Source organism: Halichoeres trimaculatus, unplaced genomic scaffold (assembly GCF_033239565.1).
Source record: "Halichoeres trimaculatus isolate MK-OKI-2021-1 unplaced genomic scaffold, fHalTri1.1 fHalTri1_scaffold_4, whole genome shotgun sequence".
Taxonomy (NCBI): Eukaryota; Metazoa; Chordata; class Actinopteri; order Labriformes; family Labridae; genus Halichoeres; species Halichoeres trimaculatus.
This window is the reverse complement of record NW_027437182.1, coordinates 13,633,566-13,657,516: the sequence shown is the minus strand read 5'-3', so window position 1 is coordinate 13,657,516 and position 23,951 is coordinate 13,633,566. Positions and strand designations below refer to the sequence as shown.

General features: G+C 39.7%; 1 protein-coding gene across 2 annotated transcripts; it reads left to right on the top strand.

The window, feature by feature from the left end:
• The first annotated feature begins 742 nt into the window (after positions 1-742).
• On the top strand, positions 743-22,746 carry jak3 (Janus kinase 3 (a protein tyrosine kinase, leukocyte)). Of its 2 annotated transcripts, XM_074668783.1 has the most exons (25): positions 743-1,077; positions 2,703-2,846; positions 9,897-10,103; positions 10,200-10,317; positions 10,430-10,547; positions 10,948-11,093; positions 11,227-11,530; positions 11,639-11,758; positions 11,885-12,042; positions 12,144-12,255; positions 12,531-12,711; positions 14,911-15,038; positions 15,272-15,403; positions 15,490-15,577; positions 15,797-15,921; positions 16,638-16,776; positions 16,934-17,085; positions 17,865-18,015; positions 18,152-18,279; positions 18,921-19,110; positions 19,233-19,357; positions 19,867-20,039; positions 21,781-21,898; positions 21,980-22,093; positions 22,245-22,746. In XM_074668783.1, exons 2-25 carry the CDS (start codon positions 2,756-2,758, stop codon positions 22,362-22,364), a joined length of 3,438 nt encoding a protein of 1,145 aa, XP_074524884.1. In that variant the 5' UTR covers positions 743-1,077; positions 2,703-2,755; the 3' UTR covers positions 22,365-22,746. The 2 variants fall into 2 exon arrangements, with proteins under 2 accessions (XP_074524884.1, XP_074524885.1); XM_074668784.1 differs by lacking the exon at positions 2,703-2,846.
• The last annotated feature ends 1,205 nt before the right edge of the window (positions 22,747-23,951 follow it).

Below are 23,951 nucleotides of genomic sequence, written 5' to 3'. Positions count from 1 at the left end.
GTGTGCCAACATGTTAACTGTTTAAATAATAGAAGGTTAATGATTGATGAACTAAAAGATAGGAAACAAAATCTGTAGGAGCAACTCATCTTTTAGGAGGATGTTTTTCAATTATTTTTCTGTTTTTCCCCAAATTTTCAAAAGCATTAGGTAGTGTCATCACAAATACTCACCTTTAGATTTTTTTGTTTCAGTATTTCAAACCTCCTGATTAGAAAAGACTGTTTTATATTATCATACATTAGCATTTAACTCTTGTATTTTCTTAGTCAGCTCTTTATTTTCAACAATCCTGCTGTCTTTTGCTTTGTGCCTTGTTGTTTGTGAAGGTGATTTTGCTTTGTGGTTTTTGTTGCCCTGTTTATCTAAATACTTACACTATGTTTGTTTCCTTCTCCCAGTAAACCTAAACTCTTACAGGACAAACCCTGCCAGTAAGCTTATATATGGATCATAAATCTTTTTGTTTTTATGACTTTAGGGTCACTTCCTCCTTCCTTCTCTATTTAAAGAATTACCTCATCTTTATTGATGCATGGGTGATAAATGTAGGGGTTCAAAATGTGTAGTAAGAATCTACTGCTAACAAATCAGAGCCATCAGACAACCACAACAAGTGATTCACCAAATACAATTAATGATTTTTATTTGCACAGTAAAAACACACAGTTAATTAGGGTACACAGTCCAAAACGCGTAAAAGGATCAAAATTCACTAAACTCGCCGAACTGGCGCGAAACGGCTTCGCTGGACGGCGTAGGCGGAGCCCGGGTGGCGTGTGACGGGGCGCGAGACGAGGAGCGATGGCGGCTGCCGCACTCTCTACAGCCCGGCCCTGGCTATCTAAAGGAGGTATCTGGCCTCCCCTCCTGACGCGGGAACAGCTACCCCCTGCGCAGGTTGCCTTCGTCGCCAGCAGCCCTAAACGGCTACGAACGACCACGACACCCTCCATCCCATAGGGTGCCGAACCGCCGCAACGTGTGCTCCAACAACCCGACTGCTTGCGCATACTGCTCTTGTCTTTGCCCCTTCTGTCCCTCCTCCATGCTGCAATCAGGCACACCTGTTGCCAGGTCAGTCACTCAAACTCAGTGTTCTGACAGAATAATTTTTAAGTGCATTAAGTCTTCGGAAATGTAAACATTTATCCGGACCTAACTAACTGGTCATGTATCCTTCCGCGCAGCGCTAGTGCGCTCCGTCCCCCCTCTTCCTTTCAGCTGTAGGGAATGTAAACAAGCTATGCTTCAGGCGCCGGTTACAGACATAAATGTTTATATTTCCGAAGACTTAATGCACTTAAAAATTATTCTATGTAGCTTACTCTTACTCTGTGGTATTACTTTTTGATTTTAGTTCTTGTAGGCAGAGAAAATAGCCTTTGAATCTGGTACGGTATTTCCCTGTTAGCGCTTATTTCCTCGTCACCTGCGATTACAGTCTGTGTCTTACTGAGGGAGAGGAGACACCTTTCTACTGTATCTAATGTCCTTAGTGGTCACATAGAGCTCATACAACCCCTCTTCAAAAAAACTGAACTGTCCCTTTAAGTCACCTGGATAGAGATTCTCAAGATCATGACTAACAGTTTTTCAATAATTAAGTTAACTGAGGGATGTTAAAAGCAAGTAATGTACCAAGGTTTGCAGGTAGCACATGTAGCAGTGGCGTGGCGTGGAGATTTTTTTTGAGGAAGCCAAGTGAGACAAAGCCTGTTATCTGGTTATCTGTATTTTTTTTTAGGGAGTGGGGTACATAAAAGGCTATGTTGCAGTTTGTATCGCTATTTCATGTAACGGACCTGTTAGAGCGCCCAGAGAGCGCTCGTTTTACTTACTTTGAACACCGACACACGCCCTGTAGCTCTCCCACCCTCACTCACTCATTCACAATCCTACATTGTCCTCTTGACTAAGCTTAAACATCTTATTAATTCATTCAACCGCCCACTTAAACACACAACCGGTCGCTTCATGCACACTGCTAATGTGCTAACCTCCCTGATTTCATTCAGTGGCTCGAGGATGACGATACTGTGATTTGATTGGTTTGAGGCCAAAGACGGGGTGGCTTCCCTTGGCACAGTCTTGGTCAATCACAGATGAGCAGTGTCATGACCGCGGCCTCATCTGATTGGTTAATCATTCTTGTTTTTTTTCGACAAGGGATGCCAACTCTGCTTGGCTTCCTTGCGGACAACAGCGTGCAGTATCGTATTTTCACCACGCATTCGCCACAGAACATTTACGAGGGCGCTGTTTTACACATTGTAAAATGCTCAATAACGAGAGAAGAAGGAATAAGGAAGAGATGACGGTGACAAAACACAGAAGAAGTATCGAAACTGTTAAAAAGGAATATTTTCATTAAATCACAGCTACAGTCTAAAAAAAGAGAGGAAGCATGGTTTCCCTTGGCCTCCCGGAGAAAACGCCACTGACATGTAGCCCATTTTCTAAAGGAAGGTTAGCTCATTCTTACAGGTACTGCACTTAAATACATGGGGTAGCTTAGCTTGTCTTATGGGTAAAGCTTATCCTGCCAAGTTAGTGAACTCATTCTGATTAGGTAGGCATTTAAAAATATTTTTGACTTACCGGATACTACATGAAGACAGCCTATCAACTGGACAAGCCTGTGCTACAGTTCTTGCACCGTGATGCCTCCCTTCTCTCTTTTCCATGGATGACTACCACAGACTTCTCCTGAAGATAGCAGTCCTGAAAACAAAAATACACCAGCTAGAAGTGAATGCACAGGAAAATGGATGATGTGGGAAATGAAACCACGCCACTCGAGACTCAAGGCAACAGAGAAGAGAAGGCTAACAGGCAGCTTAAAGGTAACAACACCAGGATAGAGGAAGCCTGCATAAATGGCAGCAAATCAGCCAGTCACCCTCTTCCATGGAGTTTACTTAAAGCAAAATCAAAGATGGATCTGGGAAGAAGGTTAATGGGTAGATTACAGCATTTTAGCATTTGCGAAGAATCTGGTTATCCTGCACAACCATCCCATAGGAGTGTCGTTCTAACCCCCAGTACCAAGGAGGAAACAGACATGACATTGGCTACAACAAAAAGTAAGAGCAAATCAAGCCAGGACACACAGATCCAACTAAACAGAACTTCTTTACTTCTACATGATCCAGACTCCTCAACTAAGTGCTTATCATCCGGCATCAGGTTAAAGTATGGACCTGAATCCTACAGAAAAGCTGCGTTTCCACCAAGCAGTACGGGTCGGTTCAGTACGGTTTGGGACGGTTTAGGACAGTTAAGTCTCATCCCGTTTGCGTTTCCACAGCAAACTGTGCCCTCTCGTGGTGGGCGTCGTGTAAGCTGCATGCCGGAAGCCACAGCTGGTAAACAATAGCATGACACAGCAGCTTACCCCGCGATTAAATCCAACAAAGAAGAAAACGCGACACAGTAAACAAAGAGCACGGATGGAAGACATGCAGCATTTCGTCCTCTCTGTGATTTCATGAAACTCTCTGTTACAAAGAGCAATCAAGCTTCGTTACAGAGAAGCCTGTGAGCCGCCAGGAGAAATGCAGCCGCTGTCAGGGTGAGTGATGATTCTTTTGACCAATCAACCGTCTGCAGTGTGTTGCTCCACCTCCCGAGAGCGGATCGGTTCAGTCTGGCACCCATACGAAAGGGTCCCAAAAAAGTGGGACGGCTCGTCTCGGTTTTTAGGGATCCGTCCCGGGATGAGTCTGTGGAAACGCCGCTAAAAGCGCACCGTACCAAGACGAACCAACCCGGACTGCTTGGTGGAAACGCGGCTTAATAGGCTAGAGAAAGAGTGTACTATTGGGCCTCAAACCCTGATAGTGGGTGACAGAGCTATGAGCAAGATAAATGCTTTTGCAGCATGCAGTCTAAAGGACTGCCAACGACATTGGTGTGTGATACCTCAAAAGAAAATTTAAAGTATTCTGAAGATTACTTTGTGTGTCAGACACTAGCAGCTCCTGCCAAGGACAGGAGGCAAGACAATCCAAAACAGCAGATAAATCTGCTGACCCAGAGGCTTCAGCTTCACTGTCATTATCCAACAATTCAATAACAGGAGTTTTCGCTGTTCCCCAAAAGAAGACTTTCAGTCTCCACCTCTGCAGGCCCCACCTAGCCCCCCACTGTCTTCATCCAGTCCAGACTTTCCACTGGTAGGATGAAGAACCTTTTCAATATATCGGAACTCAGCTGACACCGTGTCCAACACCCATAATCTCTTCCCTCTTCCACCAGTTAAGAGTCCCACCCCCCATCTGTGAATTATGTCTGTGAGGCTGCAACGCTGATATCAGTAGTGTATTTACCCAGGAAAAGTCAGGGCCCTGTTGAATCCAGGAAGGCCTGATAACAGAACAGCTGGTGAAACTGTTGAGAAAGAAAATGGCTCTAAATAGAGCATGCCAACCTCAAAACACACCCGTGTCTCCTGTTATCTCAACAAGTTTAGCTCCACTCAGTGTTAGATCACTAGTAGACAAGCCATTGTTTATTAACAACATCATTATAACCTGTAATCTAGATCACTTATTTCTCAGTAAAACATGGTTGACTGAATGTGACTGTAGCACTACTCTCAATGAATCAGCATCAACAATTTTTTGTTACATGAACAAGTGTGAAACTAGCAAGAAACGTGGGGGAGTTACTACCATCTTTAAATTTGCATTTCAGTAAAGGGAAACTACATTTTGTGATTTTAGCTATTTGTAATACCTCTGTTTTCTGGTCAAAATTCTCCATTTAATCATTTATAGCTCTCCAAAATACTCCAGAAGGTTCATTGATGAGTTTGAGGAACTGCTATCAGCACTGACTATGGGCTTTTTTTTTTAGATTATTATATCAGGGGACTTTGACATTCATCCTGACACAAACATGGATAAAAATACCAAAGGACCCTTTGTTCTACTTGACACTTTTTTACTCTTATAACATATGAAAGGGTGAAGCCACACTCAAGGCCATACTGAAGATTTAGCCATGTCTAGAGTTTTTGACATTCCTTTAGTTATTGTTAAGGTCTTGCCTCTTTCTGACCATTTCTGTGTGCTCTTTGACTTGCAGCTCATGTCAGATGGCCTTTTAACCACTGTCTCTGTGAAGAAAATATGCATAAATGAAAATACCAATGCTCAATTCAAGGGAAACAATAGCTATGTCTCAAACTACAAATTCAGAGACAGCAGTTGAACTCCTGGACCAGTTAAACTGGAAAATTTCAAATATTGTGAATGCTGTAGCACTATAAAAACCAAGACAAGGAAGTAAGGAGGCAGAAAAAAAACACTGGTGAAAGTTGGCACTGTTGTTTTAAGTCTCTTTGTAACTGATCGTTTAATGCTTCAAATGTTAAATCAACTGTTTCATTATGTATGTGAAATACATTGAGTTGCCTTGTGAATGAAATGTGATTTAGTAATAAAGTTGCCTAAAAAGTAGGAGACATAAAGGGAGCTAATTTTGTCAAGTAGGGTAGATCATTCTGTTTGGATAACTCATCATTTCAAGCACAGTGGCTCACAGTGTCAGGTTATTTTGTCAGGTGGGGGAATCATTCTGTTAGCTGGTGTTGCCCATTCCTTTTGCTGGATTATATTTCTCTTCCATTAGTAACAGAATCATAAGTACTTAAACTTGTCAGGTATGGTATCTCTTTATGTCAAGCAGAGTGCTTTCGCTGTGAGGTGGGTTTGGGTTTTCCTTTCAGGTAGAGAGGTCATTGCTTTTTGAAGGCTAACTCCTGCTAAGTAAGAAAGAAGCACAGTCTCTTCAGTAATGAAGCAAATTCCTTATTGTCCAGTAGGTCATGCCTTTAGGTAGGGTATCTCATTCTGTCAGGTTAGCTTTAGCTTTTCCTGCTTGCTGCATTGGCTCCTGTCAGTTGGGTACCTCATACTGTTAAGAGGAAGTTTGAGTGGTAGCTAGTTCTGTCATTTGGGCTTGCTTTTTTATTTAGTTGGTGGTTAGGTAGGCCATAATTTCAGCTGGGGAAGCTCATTCTTTAAGGTGTGGTCAGTCATTCTTTGAATAGGTCATGTTATCAAGTGGATTATGTCGTTTTTCAAGCTGAGTATTTAATGCTGTTGTGTTAAAGGTCCCATATTATGCAAAAATCACTTTATTAAGTCTTTTAGTGAAATTTGTGGGTCTTTGACTTTCCTCCCAGCCCACAAAATGTGATATTTAATGACAAAACCTGTACTTAGTAGTGCTTGTGAATGTAAAATCCTGACCTACAACTAAGCTGTTTGGATTTTGGGGATTTCCCAACTTCAGCGAGTCCCTTTTTTGACCAATCAGAAGCAAGTGTCACCTGATTGGTCCATCGGAGCACATAGTCCCGCACACCCTCCCCGCCTACTCCCCTTGCCACTGCTGGGGAGGAGAATGCCAATTGCTGAAGAGCCATCACTGCTTTGTTTTTGGCTGTAAACAGCCACATAGTTCCATGCACAAGCTTCCCAACTCAGAAGAAGACAAGACTTAGTGGCTAGAGTTCATTATCAAGGAAATGTTCCAGCTACACTCAGTAAAACTGCGCATGTGTGTGCTAGTCACTTCACGGCCGACTGCTTTTCCAACTTTGGACAGTACAATAGAGGGCTAGCGAATAGACTGGTCCTGAATCCAGGTGCGTTACCGACCATCCGCCAACAAACCTCGGACCCTGAAAATGTGAGTATTTTAAATGATGTGTGCTGTGGAGCAGATGTAAGAGCTTTTCCTCAGTGTCCCCCTGTCTCTGTGTTAGCTTCAGGATGCTAACTTTAGCTGCGGTTAGCCTGTTGTTTTAGCCTATAATGTTACGGTAAACAAGCTTTGGTGTTTTCTAAAGATTGGCGCCGCTCTCAGTGATGTAGAAGAGCGGGGTGGTATCAGTGGTGGCTCATTTACATATGAAGGTCACGCCCACTGAATCAGAGCGTTCTGAACAGAGGGGCTATGAGAGCCTGGAAACAATGCTGCTGTGCTTGATTTTTTGGCTTTTTGGACCAAAACATGTTACTACCATTTCATGAAGACATCTATGATCCATATTAAACTGCAGAAAAGGAGCAGAATATGGGACCTTCAAGAGTGTAGAGAATAAAGTGCCCTTGGTAATTGCCTTAATTGATAATCTGTTAAAATGTACCAATCTGGACATGTTGAGGTTTAATTGCTCAGTCAACCATCATATTGTTTAGTTTGTTGGATATCGTGTCCTCTGCATCATTTCTAGGAGTATTATCAAAAGCTAAAGTGTAGCTCAAGAAATACCAGTGAACCAATCATACCTATGTGGACAAATGAAATAAAAAACATGCTGGAGACTTTTGAATGATTGAGGTTGATGCAGGTTTTGTTACAGAATTAATTCACAACATTAAATTGAACCCAAATGACTACCTTGTGGGAAAAAAATAATCAAAAGGAAGAAGGAAAAGAAAAAAGCTGGAAAAAGCAGAAAAGTGGTTATCTAATAACACGTAATCCAAGCATTGAACTGTTTGCAGCTTGATACAGCTTTCACAGGAAACTGCTAACCTCACTGCTGAACAGGGAAACCACAGTCCTCAGCCTCTCTGTTCCTGTAATACCAGATGAGTAGATTCAAGTCACCTTTCTTGTTGCATTTCTAGTTAAATGTTAAGCAAGTGTACAAACATTTAATCAAGATCAAAAAATACAATTTCAAAACACATTTATCCTCTGAAAAAAAGAGGTTCAGAATGCAGTTGTTTTTTTATTTAAAAAGTTCAGCACTGATGAATTTCTTACTTTCTAACACACTTGTGACTGTCTCAGTTCAGTTAGTGACGAAAACAATTTGAAAGAGATGACAAAAAAACGTGATCTTAAAGCATCTGGTTCTCAAAATCAGGAAGTTGTTATACTTCCTGTCACTACAGAGAGAGGAACACAGACACACAGTCGACATAAACGCAGGAGACAAAAAGAAAGACTTGAATGTTTGAGATGAGGATTTCTGCCGTTAAAGAATAAAGGTAATCAGTTGAAAACCTTCAATTATATACTCTATCACATTTTCTGTGTTGAGTTTTTGTGTTGAGAAATGTCAGTTTTGTCAGATTTTATTGACACTAAAGAGATGGCCAATGTTATGGCCCCTATAAACTTCTTTTTTTTAAACTTTAAGCCAGCTTCCACAGGACATTACAAATGCTGTTTACTTTTCTTTTCATAAAGGCTGAATTTAACTGAATATAGTGATGCTCATTCAAATTTTCATGCTAATGGTCGTTTGCTGAGTGAAAGTAAACAGTCGTGTACTGTTTTCTCTGCGTAAATACCCGAAGTACGAGAAGTATAAAATGTATTGTTTATTATTTCCCATCGTTACATGATACTTGTCTCGCTTATGTTACTGATTCAGAACATGGTGAGTGTTTTTCTGAGAAAAGGGAATCCCCAGAAGTCCCACTTTGACATTTAAAACATCCCTCAGAGTCATGGTGAGAACTGCGCTCAAGTAAAGATCAAAACTTTCATAATATGATATTACTGAGCCTTGAAGTGTCACTCTCTGAGTTTGAGTGTTTGCTCTGTGAGTAGCCTTTACTTATTCTTGATTTATGGTACCTTCTGGTAAATTGTTGTGGGATGACAGCACTATTAACATGGGATGGTATGATCTAACGTTTTAAGTCCTGTGCTATTTTATCAGCCATTACTTATACTGATCTGATTATATACTGACATTAAGTTCACATTCTGTTTTCTGAAATATGGGAATGAGACAAGAATTTGCCTTGGCAACTTCAGGCTTTTCCAACTTCATGAAACAAAGCGGACTTAAATTATACCTAAACTGACTATATCATTATTTTTGTTGGGTTATAAATGTGTAAATGTGTGTTTCAAACTCGTGAGCTGCTGTAGTTAGCTTCCTTCACACTACTTAAGCTCTGCCTGGCAAAAATACAAAGATTCAGAGACCGACTGGTGCCGATGATGTAGTAAACGCTCATGGTTTTGGTGAACAAAGAAGAGCACAGAGCAGAGCTTAACAGATCTGTCCTATGGATTTTCACTGATATCTGATCCAACTTTCATGAGTCTGTAACAGACTAATAAGTTATACTTGCATCAAATTGGTGAATCTCTTTTGGTGCAGTGACAACATCAAATGTTGTAACTCAGGTAGAGGCAAAAAAAATAATTAATGCATACAGGAAGCAGTAATGACTGTAACAAAGTGTATTCAATTACAAGAGATGAAAACTAAAAATAATTTTTGCTTGTGTGTGAGTAATTCTATCCTTTGCCACTTTCACTTTTCATGGCCGAGAAAAGATTTCAGTACATATTTCTCACTGCTGAGTATCACTTTACTGACAATATCTTTCAAAGAAGAAATGTTTCCATGTATAAAATCATTACTTTCTTTTCAATTTCTTTGGACCGGCTCCTGGCTGAATAATTTGAAGGTACCTCTAGTTTGGATTTTTATTTGGATGCTTTTTAAAATGTGTCTAAGAAAAGGCAACAATGAAATGCAATGCTTATCAGAGCAGAAAAATATGGAAAAAGCAGTAGTTAAAGAGTAAAAGAAGAAAAAGAAAAATTTTAGGTAATGAGATACATGCACACAACACTGAGCGCATTTATCGCTTTTCATTAATTTTTGGTTTTCATTGCCTGATGGGTCCCTTTGGTTATTTTAGGCTTTTTTTGATGCACCATGTAAAATAATCAGTCATAATCATTAATTCAAATGTGTTTTTGTTGAGCAATAGATAAAGTGATTTTGTGTCAGGAGTGGAGGGTTTTTGACTTTTTCATAAGATGATGTTATCCTAAGCTAATGAGCTGTTTCCGGTTGTTTTCTTGAAATAATTAAAAAAAAATGTTGCTTTGCTCCTCAGAAGAACTCATGGATCTCAGTGAGGAGGAGTTCGCTCCTCTGGTAATCAGAGACAGGGGGGGCAGTCAGAGATCCAGTTCGAGCACTGGTTCCAGTCTGCAGGTTCACCTCTACTTCTGCCCTGCCACAAAGGATGAAACAACAATTCACATATCATCCGGCCAGATCTCTGCTGAAAATGTCTGCATTCAAGCAGGAAAGAAATGTGGTGAGTTTTCACTGGAAAGAGTCTGACTGACTGCATGCTAACACAACACATATACAAATGGAAATGGAAACAGCTGTCTGTGATCTCTTGACCCAGGAATCCTGCCGGTGTACCAAAGCCTTTTTGGGTTGGCTTCAGCTGATCTCTCATTTTGGTACCCTCCATCTCACATGTTCAACGCAGAGGAAAGCTTACAAGTTCACTTCAGAGTCAGGTAAGTGAAAAAAGCTGCCAGTCAGAGCCAGAGCTTAGAGAATATGCATCTAATGAGAATCTAAATTATGAGCAGATACAGGCTGTGGAAACTGATGCACTTTTTTCTACAGGTTTTTCTTTGGGAACTGGTTTGGTCTGGGAGCAAGGACATCGTACCGCTACAGTCTGACCAGAGATAGAGTCACTCCAGTTCTCGACTACAGTGTCATTGATTATCTCTTTGCTCAGGTAGCATAGATGCTTCAAACATGGAGTTTTATTGACTTCACTATTGACTTCCCGCTAGGGCAGAGTATATTTGAATCACCATCTGGGAATTTTTGAGACTTGTGAATAATTTACAAGATTTTGTCATTTCCTGATCAATTTTGCCAAGAAATGTCAAAAACTTTCTCATCAAATTAAGAATAATTAAGTTACAAAGAAAAGGCAAAAAGCTGACATTCTTTTCGATGTGAATTAACGCTTGCCCCAACCCATTGTGCTACTGTCTTCCTCCAGCCCCCTTTTTCCAACATTTTAAATGTATTATCTGCTCACATGTAGCTTACTGTGAATGAGACATTTTCTCATGCTTTGGTTTATGTTTTAAACGCTGAGTCTGACACTAATTTCTTTACACACACAGTTGCGTAGCGACCTCATCACAAGTGAGGAAGGAGTCTCTCCACCTTTAAGCACCCAGGAGGAATGTCTCGGTCTTGCTGTGCTGGACTTGTGGAGGATGGCAAAAGAGCGCCATCTTAGTGTAAGGGAGCTCTGCCAGACTGTCAGGTATTTGTATTTTTATTTGAAGAATGTTTCATACAGAAAAAGTATTTTTTTTCACAGATTGAAGTTCTAACATTTTTTGTTAGGAAAAAGTGTCATAATTGTAACACCAAAAAGTGTACTGTCCATGTCTCAGCTACAAATCGTGCCTTCCAAAGCTGCATCGTCAGGACATCCAGAAGAGAAACCGCATTGACCGTTACCGGATAAGAAACACCCTCAAGCGTTACTTGAAGAAGATCGGCAACTGTTCAGTGGATGAGTGCAGCTTGAAGCTCAAGTACCTGATAGAGCTAGCTAGCATCAAGCCTTCTTTGGGGACTGAAACCTTCAAAGTCAGCCCTTCTTTTTCCCATTCAAATTCAAGTTTCTGCCTTGTGCGGGTCATGGGTGAAAGCGGCATTCAAACCAGCGCAAGTTGTCATCTTGAGTCTGCTGTGGTATGAACTTGTTACTTTTTGAATGCTTTTTCAGATTAAAGATCCTAGTTACACTTTAATCTCTGTAAACATTTGTCCCATTTGACAATCTGATGCCTTTTTTTGCAGTGGCAGACCTTCTGTGATTTCAAAGAAATCATTGACATCAGCATCACGAGGATATGCCACGAGCAAGTTCCCCAGGACAACAGGATGGTGATAGTAACACGCAGAGATGACAGACGCCTGGTAAAAAGAGATTGTTCTGAAGTCATAACTTCCTCTTTAATGTTATAGTTACTTTTTACTCACACATTTTTTTGCTTTAATGCAAAAAATTTAGGTTTATTAATTGCTAATTAATTTTCACCGCAGGAGGCCACGTTTCAGAGTCTGAAAGAAGCCCTGTCATTTGTGTCACTTGTTGATGGCTACTTCAGACTGACAACAGACTCTTGCCACTACTTCTGTCAGGACATCGCACCTCCCAGTCTCCTTATGAGGGTCAAAAACTACTGTCATGGCCCGATCACGTGAGATATTTTGTTTAATATTTAACTAAAAAAACAACTCAGAAGTGTGAGGATAACAATACAAATGAAAGAATTTCTCACTCTCTTTTTTTTTTAAACAGGTCAGAGTTTGCCGTCAACAAGCTGAAAAAGTCGGGATTCAAAGGTGGTTCATTCCTCCTACGGCAAAGTCCCAAAGACTATGAGAACTTCTTTCTAACTGTTTGTATTCAGGTAATGGTTCCTGTCAAAGCAACACAACAGTCATACGGGAAAGACCAATGAGTAGCTTGTTGTTGATGCTTTTACAGTTTCTTCTTTTTTTCCTCCTTAGTGCTGAGGAAATTTCTGATCTTAGTCATAACTACAAAAGTTAATCTCTAATCAGTTATTTTTTAGAATATTGATTCTGAGCAGCAGGAAACTTAAGAGAGCAATCAGCAGATTACAGGAATAATGTTACCTGATCCGTGTTGTGGAAATGTGGTGTAACTCTTGAATTTCTGCAGACTCCACTTGGTCTTGACTACAAAGACTGTTTGATCATTGAGAATGAGCACTACAGTCTTCCTGGAGTCCAGAAGTCTTTTTCCAGCCTGCGAGAGCTCACAAGCTACTACCAACACAACAAGCTGCTGCTGGCCGACGTTCCTGTCAAGCTGAGTCACTGTTGTCCGCCTCGACCCAAGGGTGAGCTGACAGAGTTGTGGATTTAATGAAACCAAAAACTGAGCATTTCACATGTGAAGGACTCAGTGGGTTGCTTTGAAGCCATGCGCCCCATGTACAGAGGCTACTGTCCTCCAAGCAGGCTCAAGTCGCCTTTTGATGCATGTCTTCCCCCACATTTCCTGTCTCTCTTTCCATGTTGTTTCAATCAAGGCAAAAATGAACCAACAGCAACTGGAAAAAAATACAAAAAAATGTATATAGATTCACAGGTACAGTGATATATACTTGACAGCCACTGGTGATCAGCAGAAATCATAAGGAGATATAAGACAGAGGATATAATCAAAAATCAATTACAATGTGAATGTTTAGAGATGTTTGATAGCAGGAAGCTAAAGGTTATATATGGAACAGCCACAGTGAAAGGAGGCAGCTTAGCTTTGCTTCGTCCTCACCTTTTGCTTTCTGCTGTTACTCTTTTTATTCAAGGTTTCTGTTTTGAGCAGCAAAAGCTGCTCTTCATTTGTTTAAATGTTTTAAGTCTCTTTAAGAGATAAGCAAAAAGGTTTATGGGAACCTGTTGTAAAGCAACCTCAGTTAGATAATAGAGTTGATCAAAAGCAGCATTAGGTGGGTGTCACTGGCGTAGTGGTTTAGGTCTAGCTCTTGTTGCTAATTTGACAGCCTCTTTCTGTATGTCCTCCTCCTACTCTCTGCTCACTACATTTCCTGCCTCTCTTTAGCTGTCCTCTCTAAAAAGGCAAAAGTAACCCCCCAAAAAACATGCAGCACAAGGTCAGAGCTAACAGAGGAAATATCAATCAGAATAGAATAGAATAGAACTTTATTGTCATTGTAATAAGTACAAGAAGTCACAGCGGCAAACAATGAAAACAAAAGTAAGAAAATAGAAAATAGATGATGACAGCTTGTCCATCATTGTCCAGTTCAGCCAGCCTCCACCTCCACAGGGTCCAGGACTGAGCTTCTTCAGTCATGCTCCATCTCTGTCTCCTGGATCCTGTCTGCTCACAGCTTGTGAAGCTCTTCCAACATGGGGGTGGTGTCTGATGTTAGCTTCGTTAGCCATGTCTGTGAATTGCATAATGCTACTCTGCCCTCTGGTATTTCCTCTGTTGCTGGGTTAGCACAGCTAGCTCGTCCATCTTATTGGAGATAGATCTTATGTTCCCAATAACGATGGATGAAAGGACAGGTCCATGCCGTCACTCCTTTGCTCACACCTGAGAACCAGCAGGTTGTCCTCACCTCCTTCTCCTCACCTTGAGGGAAATCATCAGGCCTTACACCAGTTAGCATTGACATGCTACAGGCTGCTAACAGCTGACTTTACATGTAAACAATGCAGCCATGGTCACATGTAGGATCTCCAGACAAACACAGGAGAAGAAGTATTAAAAAATGCTAATCACTACTAATACGACTACTAATCATATCATAATCACTACTCATTGACATGAAAAAATTCAAGGACCCAGGCACTTGACTCAAAGTTGCAACAAAAAAAGGCTTTTTTTGAGTAAAAAGTATTGACAGAAAGTGACAGATATGGTCTGGGTCAGGGTTAATAGGGTTAAGGATAGAGCAATAATAAAGCCAAATCTCAGCAGCTCTGGATAAACCTGGGCACTGAAAGCTTACCACAAAAAATGAACTTGGACAAAAAAACTCTTAAATAAAAAAACAAAATTCAAAATTCCATCTTCAGGAAACCTTTGACAGAGTGAAACAGACACAGGACAGACTATTTTTACAGAGGGTAATGGGGAACAGGTAGTTTTCTGTTCTCTGAGATGAGACAAGACACATTGCAACATAGAACAGGATGGGTGAAACAAAAGAAAAGACTTCTCTGAAAATTTTGAACTTAACATAAACGATAAGGCAGGACACTCATCATCTCCCAACATCTCTTGGTTGTTTGATAAACAACTTCTTACATCAGCATCACAACTCCACCTCATTAGATACATAACTTTTGAGCCACTTTGTTCTGGACCATCACTGTGTCAATCCATCTTTCATCCTTGACTCTGTAGCTGTGAGCTGCCATTCAGTGTTGTGAGTAAATAGTCAGTTAAATAGTTCACCCCTGACATCAACAATCCCACTCTTTTTATTTGTCTTGGTTTCATGAAATGTGCCTCTACACTTGCAGCATTTGCAGCCCTGTTTACATTTCTATTGTTTCAACAGAGCTCACAAATCTCATCATCATACGCAGCAGCAGCAGCTCTGTCGAGGCTCAAAGTTCTCCAACGCTTGACAGAAACAAATTCAGTCACATTCAGTTCCACAAGATCAAGTATGAAGACTTGTCGTGGGTGAGTTTGTTCACATGACTCAAACTGAATCAGGCTTTTTACTACTATACCATAGTTATCAATATCCACTTTAGTTGGCATACATTTGTTGGCTTTTTACTTTTTGTACTGCTTTATTAATGTAAAGCTTTGAATGCTGTCATGATGTGCCATTGTAGGAAAGTAATTCAGTGGGAGCATGTTATAAATGATGGAAAAACATCTAACAAAGTTTGAATGTGTTTTCCTGTAAGGGTGAAAGTCTCGGGCAGGGATCCTTCACTCGAATCTTCAAGGGCTCCAAAACTGACATCCGTGATGGGGAGAAACACGTGACCAGTGTGTTTCTTAAAGAGCTTGATGCCGTCCACAAAGATTACTGGGAGGTAGGTGTCTGCAGTTTGAAACACACTTGGATGTGTAATATTATTGATGAATTACACTCATTGTGTGATTTTCTTCTGTTTATCAGTCATTTTTTGAAGCTGCCAGCTTGATGAGTCAGATTTCCCACAAACACCTCCTGCTCGTGTATGGCGTCAGTGTCTATGGAGTAAAAAGTGAGTTCAGCTTTATGCTTATTGCAAACTGTCCTGTTCCTCACATCTACAAACAACTCATCTTGAAAATAAGAAGATATTATGTAATCTTCATGAAAAGCATAGTTCAACATTAATTCCTTGAGTGACCTGGACTCTGTCTGTTGTCTTGTGGTTGAGGATTTCTTTCGTGCTGTTTTGAAGTACAGCTGTAGAAACAAGCCTTGCTGTGCCTTACAGACATCATGGTGCAGGAGTTCGTGGAGTACGGGGCTCTTGACCTGTACTTGAAGAGAGGAAGATCTGTGTCAGTGAGCTGGAAACTTGACGTAGCAAAGCAACTTGCGTCTGTCCTGAACTTTCTGGTAAGATAAACTCAGAGGGAAGGAGTACATGTCTTACTAAAGTGATGAAAACGTGCAGTGTGCTGCAGGATCAGATAAGCAAACAAAGATTTTGCTTTAGGGACGTGTGCAGGACATAACACCACTCAATTCAATTTAACTTTTATTTGTTGTTGCACATTTCATATAAGACAGAAAACAAAAAACGTTCAAAATTTAAAGGAAATGCATAGAATGAGGTGAGAAACATTGTTATGACTTACAAAGCATATCTGACCATCAACACATCATGGATGATTTCTGTGATGCGATTTTTAATCCTGTTGTTGTGGAAAGGGGGCAGGTGTCAGATGGGACAATTTGCAGGCTTGTAAAGAAAAATCTTTCCCGCAGTGAAGATTCGTGATGAGTAAAGCAGTCAACAGTTAAAGAAATCAGGGTGAGATTTTTTACAAAATCAGCAAGGAGATAAGGACTGGTGACTTTGTCCACAGAGGCACCAAAAGTCAGCCAAACAGGAAGTTCCTCACATGAATACAGTATGAACATCCAGGTTCATTCAAGCAAAAAATGTCCTTGAAATCTTAACTTTTACTAATTTGGGTCAGTCATATCAGAACAAAAGTGAAAGTGATTCCTGAAACACCTGATGGATAGGAAAGGTAAAGGATTTCTTTGACCTATAAAACCATTTTTGCAGCCTATGGCGAGTTAATTTTAATGTCTCTGTCCTGCAGGGAGAAAAGAATATTGCTCATGGAAACATTTGTGCCAAAAATCTGCTGCTGGCCAGAGAAGGTGACCCGGCACAGGGAAGTCCTCCTTTCATCAAGCTGAGTGACCCGGGCATCAGTGTAGTCATGCTGAGCAGAGATGGTAAATCCATCTTCAATAGCAAATCCATTACTGTTCACACAGGACCTGGCTATTTAGAGAGAGCTGGATCTGCCCATTTGGATTTACTTCGTAATCACTCATTTCTGAGTGTTACAGGTTTACTTTTGAACAAGCATTTCTGTGTCTGCTTCTATAGTCATCCTGGACAGGATCCCCTGGGTGGCCCCTGAGCTCCTCAAGGCTCCAAACAACCTGACCCTGGAGAGTGATAAGTGGAGTTTTGGTGCCACTGTGTGGGAAATCTTCAACAGTGGGAACAATCTGCTGCTGGGCTGGGACTTGAACCAGGTATTTCCACTTTTTTCCTGATGATTCCAAAAACTGTGAAGTAAACACCGATCGACAGGGAAAGACTCGATAAAAAACTGTCATAGCGCTGTTTCTTATATAGACCGACCATATGACTAAATAACTGAAAGTTTATACGCTAGTACACAGGGGCAGTGGGTTTTTTTGGTTTGTTTTCTTGTCTTTTCTTTTGTTTTGTTTTATGAATCGAACCAATTGAAATGCTTTAAAAACTTTTATATGAAGACATTTTCATGTAAAATACTCAAAATCGAATACAAAAGGTTGTTGGTTCATCAGTTTGTTGATGACTGACTTAAGGTATGAAAATGGAAAACAGTAAATGACGCTGAGGATAATTGGGTTTGTCTCTCAGAAGTTTTTAACAATATCAATATAAACAACTCATGTTTACAAAAAGAAAAAAATCAGTCATCATCATTTATTAGCTTTTCACCCAAATTCTGAATTTCTGTGAGGAGCTTTCAATTTGTGTTGACTTTGGCGCCCCTTGTGGACAAAGCAATAACAAGCACATAGTTGCAATTTCTACTGTTTTTTGCTTCTTTATTTTTTCTGTAATTTTTTTGTGACTTTAATTACTTTATTAAGTGAAGACAGGGTAGTGGATAGAGCAGAAAGCATGGCGAAAGTTTGGAGAAGACAGGTCTCTGGAGACATCAGTTTTTACTTTTGGTCTGTTTTGTAATTCGCTAAACTGTCCTTGTACATATTAAGATAAAGTGACTGATGTCATGTGCTGGTTTTACTTTGTGCAGAAGCGTCAGTTTTATGAGAACTTCCAGCAGCTGCCTCCTTCTCCATGGACAGAGCTTGCCGACCTAATCGCTCAGTGTATGGACTACCAGGCAGCCTTCAGGCCTTCCTGTCGCAGCATTATCCGTCAGCTCAACAGCATGATCACCTCAGGTAAATAAGTATGAAATTATTTCACCAGTTTGGATTCATAAAAGTGTCACAGCATGGACAGAATGAGCATGAAAAATCAAATTAAAGAAAAGGGTCTTAAAGATGAATCCCTAATCTGTTTTTTGTTTCCTGACAGATTACGTGATTCTACACGCAACTGAGCCCATCACTCAGAGTCCTGGGTGGAAAGCTCTCTGCCCAAATCAACATGACCAAACACTGTTTGAGGAGAGACACCTGCGCTACATCTCCAACCTGGGGAAAGTAAGCCTGCGCTCATCACTCAAAAGAGCACAGGATATGTAGACACCTACAGACTAACCCCTGCACTTTGATTATAGGTCTATGCTTTGAGTTAAGAAGTCAGGGGAAAGGCTTCCTGACTCCCCTGACTTAAAATCATAATCCTCTGTACTGGTACACAATCCAAACTTCGGGCACTTTTGAATTGTGAATTGCGACACTTTGGTTATTTGAAGCTCTCATCTCCTTATTAATAATTGACTACCTCGGGCCTGGTTTCGGTTCCTGCCTGTAACAAAAAGTAACAGTTCCTTATTCTGATTCAACCATTTCCAACTTCTGTCATCCTGTTCGTCAAACTTTAACATTAAGGCACCCTAGTTGTATTATGTTAAACTATAATTCCTATTATTAGGGCCAGGAAGAAGAATAACTGTCAGCATATGTCCAAAAGAGAGACAAAAAAAGAGTCCTTACCTGTTAAAGCACTCATCCCATCATCAGAGCTGGCACCATCATACCTGAGTTTACTGCTCATCTATGCCCACTGTCTTTACGGCAGTTCAATCAAATCCATTCTTTGTTTTATTAATGATATTTCAGAGATATTAGAACCCACTTTATTCTGCTTCCTGACGCTGATCTGTTTCTGAAACCTCCAGGGGAACTTTGGCAGTGTTGAACTCTGCCGTTATGACCCTCTGGGTGATAACACAGGCGAGCTGGTCGCTGTGAAGAAGCTGCAGCCCAACAGGCAATCGACCCTGGAGGACTTCAAGAAGGAGGTCAACGCCCTGAGTGTTTTTCACTGTGACTACATCGTCAAATACAGAGGAGTCTGCTACAGCACAGGTGATAAAACCAGCCACTGCCACCAAAGAAGATGATCAACCAAATAATGCCATGTTTTACTTTTCTCATGTTTATCATTAGCATCTGTAGCTCATGGATTTGGTTGTGTACTGTTTCTGAAGGTCGTCTGAGCATGAGTTTGGTGATGGAGTATCTGCCCTTCGGCAGCCTCATTCAGTATTTGAACAACAACCGACACAAAGTGAACACCAGGCGGATGCTGCTTTTTGCTTCTCAGATCTGTAAGGTAAGAGTCAGATATATGATGCACTGTAAGAGGCTCCTATCGAAATATCAGATAATATTAAGATTACTAAAGATAACAGGGGTCAAATCCAATATCACTTTTAAGTAGGCTACTGTGACTACAAAATCCTGTGTTTATTTTTGCTTTAAATAGTGTGTGTGCCTCCTTGTTATTGAGAGGGAACTTTTATTTTGATTTACATTGCTCCCTCCTGAAAAAGAGCCACAGAAATCCTCTTGAAAATGTAGCGGTCTCATCCCATTGAATATTTGAATTGTGCTTTCCACTGGAAACTTCACCTCAGATGTTAAATTTTGAAATATCTGCTAGTGATGCCACCTTGGAAAGAAATCGGGAAGATGGAAGTTTAGAAAATCACTACTTTACATAGCCACAAAGAGCGCCACCAACAAACTGAATCTGCTCCTTGTTATAAAATACTATGAACCCAAGGTTAATGAACAAAAGGTGAGAGATTTATGAACTCTGATGTGTTTTTCTTGACCCAGGGGATGGAGTGCCTGCAGAGCCTGCGCTATGTGCACCGAGACCTCGCTGCCAGGAATATTCTTGTGGCCAGCGAGTCTCTGGTGAAAATCGCAGATTTCGGACTGTCCAAGATCGTTCCTTTTGACAAAGAGTACTACCGCATGAAACAGCCTGGAGAGAGCCCCATTTTCTGGTATCCTACCTCATATTTAAGAAGTTGAATACTCTTGAATTAAAAGTATTTAAAATCTAGTTAGTGGAAGAGTCTAAAACTTTACTTTTTACACATTTTTTGTGATTCAAAAGTGTCACCTGCAGTGATGGGAGTATATTGCTGAGGGTTATTTTCAAGTTGGAAAATTTTCAATATTATACCCTCTAAATACAGATTAAGACACTTTGACTTAAGTATTTTACTTGTGAACAGCTGTCACTGATCTCACACTCTTTCATATAAAAAAACGTTTCTTATTATTGCACAAGAATTTCACAAAAACCAGTGGATTTGTATTGGTTTATAATGGCACAGGATCAATGCTATGACCAGCTTGCTTGCTAATGGCAAATACAGCATTTTAGTCAGTAGTGGAGATTGAAACCAATACCGAACCACAGGATGGTTTTGTAACAGCTCTAGTGGGAGCTGGTACTTGAGTCAGAAGATGCACAGAAAGGGATTTTGTAAAGTTAACGTATGGTCAAAGAATTTGAACATTTGATTCAAACCTGGGGGGCACTTTCCCACCCCTGTCAGGATTCTCATTTGCATAACCATCCATTCACTATACATTATCCTGCTTATCAATTAACTCAGAGATCTGCAACCTGTGGCTCTGGAGTCTCATGCGGCTCTTTGACTCCTTTGCAGTGGCTCCTTGTAGGTTTGAAATATTATTAAAAAAGAGTTGTTGTTTTTTATTTTTCTTACAGAGGGTATAATTGAAAACAACACAGACACTAAGTAAAATCATGATTTACCATTTTGTACTAAAATTGCATCACCCCTTGACTTGAAGCTTTAAATTTTTTGTGGGTTTTTTTTGTTTTGTTTTGTTTTTCAATTTTTCAAATTTTTTTTAATTTCAATTTTTTTGAGATTTTTGTGGATTAAGAAAGATAATTCCACATTTTTTTGGAGATTTGACAAATTTTTGATTTTTTTTAATGTAAATACCCTTTTTTTTTGCAATTTTAGAAGTGTTTTACAATTTCTCAAAACCAAGCAAAATTTTAAAATTGCATTATTCAGGTTTTTTTTTGCAAATTTATGAAATTTCAGCAGATTTTGAAATAGCAAAATTTTACACATTTTTGTTTTCATTTTTTTATTCTCCATTTTTTTATTTTTTTTAAACGTTGAACTAATTTAATTTTCATAAATTTTGCATATTTATCAAATCTATCACATTACAAATTTCTTTTTTTCCTTAAATTTGCAAATTTATTGAAAAAAAAACAACTAAAAAATTACATTTACAATTTTAGTAACACAAAAGCTTATATAGTTATTTAACAGATTATAAACTTTTTTGTCTTAATGTGAAGATAAAGTAGATTTTGTGGCTCATGAATGACTTTCATCCACGTGAACTGAGGCAAAACGGCTCATTCGAAAGTAAAGGTTGCAGACCCCTGACTTAACTCTTTTGGTGCTATAGATATAATTAATGCCAATTATGTTTTAAGTTACTTTGTAGGGATCAGAATTTTTGCGGTACTCTTTGTTAATCCTGCCACAATGTGTAACAATTTTGAATACAATAGGAAGCTAACATTTTTAGCCGTATTGTCAACATGCTGAGGAAAGTGCCCTGAATCCCTCACAGTATACTGATTTGAAATGATGAGATCAAATATTTATCCACATAATAAAGGATAACCTCTGTGTTAGTCCCTGGGATTTATTTTAATTACATCATGCTTATTTAATGCAGGTATGCTCCAGAGGCTATCGCGGAGTTAAAATTCTCCTACAAGTCAGATGTCTGGAGTTTTGGAGTGGTTCTTTATGAGATTTTCTCCTACTGCGACACGAACATCAACCCAAAAAGAGTAAGACGACTGACACACTATAACGGAATGATTTCAGCAGACTTAACGAACCAAACTCTAAGACAAGCATTTCCTCTGTAGCTCTACATGCAGGAGATTGGACACAGCGTGCAGGGTACATCCATTCAGATGCATCTAGCAAGCATTCTTAAGAATAACTGGAGGTTGCCGGCGCCGCCAAGTTGCCCTGCCAAGGTTTGTTGTGTGAAATTTTTAGATACAGAAGGGTTTTTAGAAAACTCACATTTTGACAATGCCTCTTTCAAAGCTCTGTTTTTTTACAAGTCTGCGTACAAATATGCTGTAACAATGTCAGGTAACTGTACTTCTTTTTCTGGAACGCAAGGTGTACAGTCTGATGCAGCAGTGTTGGGCATACAACTTGGAGGAGCGGCCATGTTTCTCCAGCCTCGGAAACGAGATTGAAACCATGATGCAAGACGAAAGAGAGAATCTCAAAGGATGACGACCCTAAAGCTGGACTTGTGCTTGAGAGCATGCAGCAGGATGAAATGACACCGTTTTACCAGACACCTGAAGAGAAATCCAGAATACAGTTGTTGCACTGTCACAGCAGATGGGAACACAAAGTTATGTAAGTGTTCACGTGCTGAGAGCAGAGTTTTGACAAAAAAGTCTCCACTGGGTTAATTTTTTTTTAATTATGCTGTGTAACAAGTCTAAGGGTCACACTGACAGGGATGCTAAGGTATACAGTGTTACCACAAATTAAAGGAGCACATACTCATCTGTTGATTTATCACGTAAAGAGATAGGAAATGTATATAAAGTAAAGTTATATAGAAGTTCACTGTTATGTTTGTACAATGAGTACCTGTTTCCACAACTCCAACTCTGTTTTTTTATAAAGTATTTGTATTTTGAATTAATAAAAATGTGTTTCTACATTCCTTTTAACATTTCTTTTTTCACTATTATTATTTTTAATCGTGATAGCAGCTTTTTAGTCTTGATGAATCTATGAATCAATGAGAGGTTTACAAAAGTACAGGAAATGTACCAACATCAGTCGCAGTTGTTAAGTGGGTTTGTTGATTCGTCACTTTAATACAGAACCTAAATTCAGATTGATTTTGATTTTTTTATATCATAAGATTAAGATTTGTGAAACTTTTCATCTTATTACTGTCTGCAGAGTTTTTCTACCTTCATACTTGAGTTTTTTTTCTCCCATCACTGGAGAAGATAGTGTACCACATTTGTTTCTTCTACAGTATCATGGTAAGACAAATTTTCAGAATGTATTTTTTTCTTTGGTCTACAGAAAAGCAATCACTAACTTTCAGTTTTTTCCTTCCCTGAATGCTGACTTGGGACATAGATTTACAGGATTCCTCAAATATTAAGAACACAAAAAGATAACTGTCTGAGGTTTGCTTTTAATCCAATTTAAATTTTGGAGACAAAAACAACGACAACAAAAATCTTTCATCACTTAACCATGATATTTTTCATCCTAGAGTTTATCCTTCACCTCGTTCATTCAGAAAAGGAGAATCCTTTAAAAGGAGTCCCTGCAGAATGAAACCTCTTTGCGTAATAAGTACCACGCGTAAATGGATCATCGTGAGAGCATGATATAAAACAAAATAAATATGTTTTTGGAAATTTAAATCTGTGCAGGCTAATGAGGCTCTGAGAGGACAGGTGATGAACTGTCTGCCTTCAGAAAGTATTTTGACAATGAGTTGATGGGAGCATACGCCCAAAAGGATATACATGAAGTAATTATGTTTGACAGCCATCTTCTCATGCTTAAATTTGGACTTTGGCAGCCAGGATCTGTGATCTTGTTTGCTATGCAGCTTGCAGAGCGACTTGCACTGACAGTTCTGGGTTGAGGTGAATAAAAAAAAGGTCACTTGCCACATCCACACCCTGATGTTGCACATCACAATTTACGGTGACGTAGTACTTCTCTTCATGTGCCATGCTCAGACATTTTAATTTAACAAGTGTCCATGACAAAGACCTACAGTGTGTCTATTGTTTGACCGACACGTGTTGTCATGATACCACAACAATTAGAGGC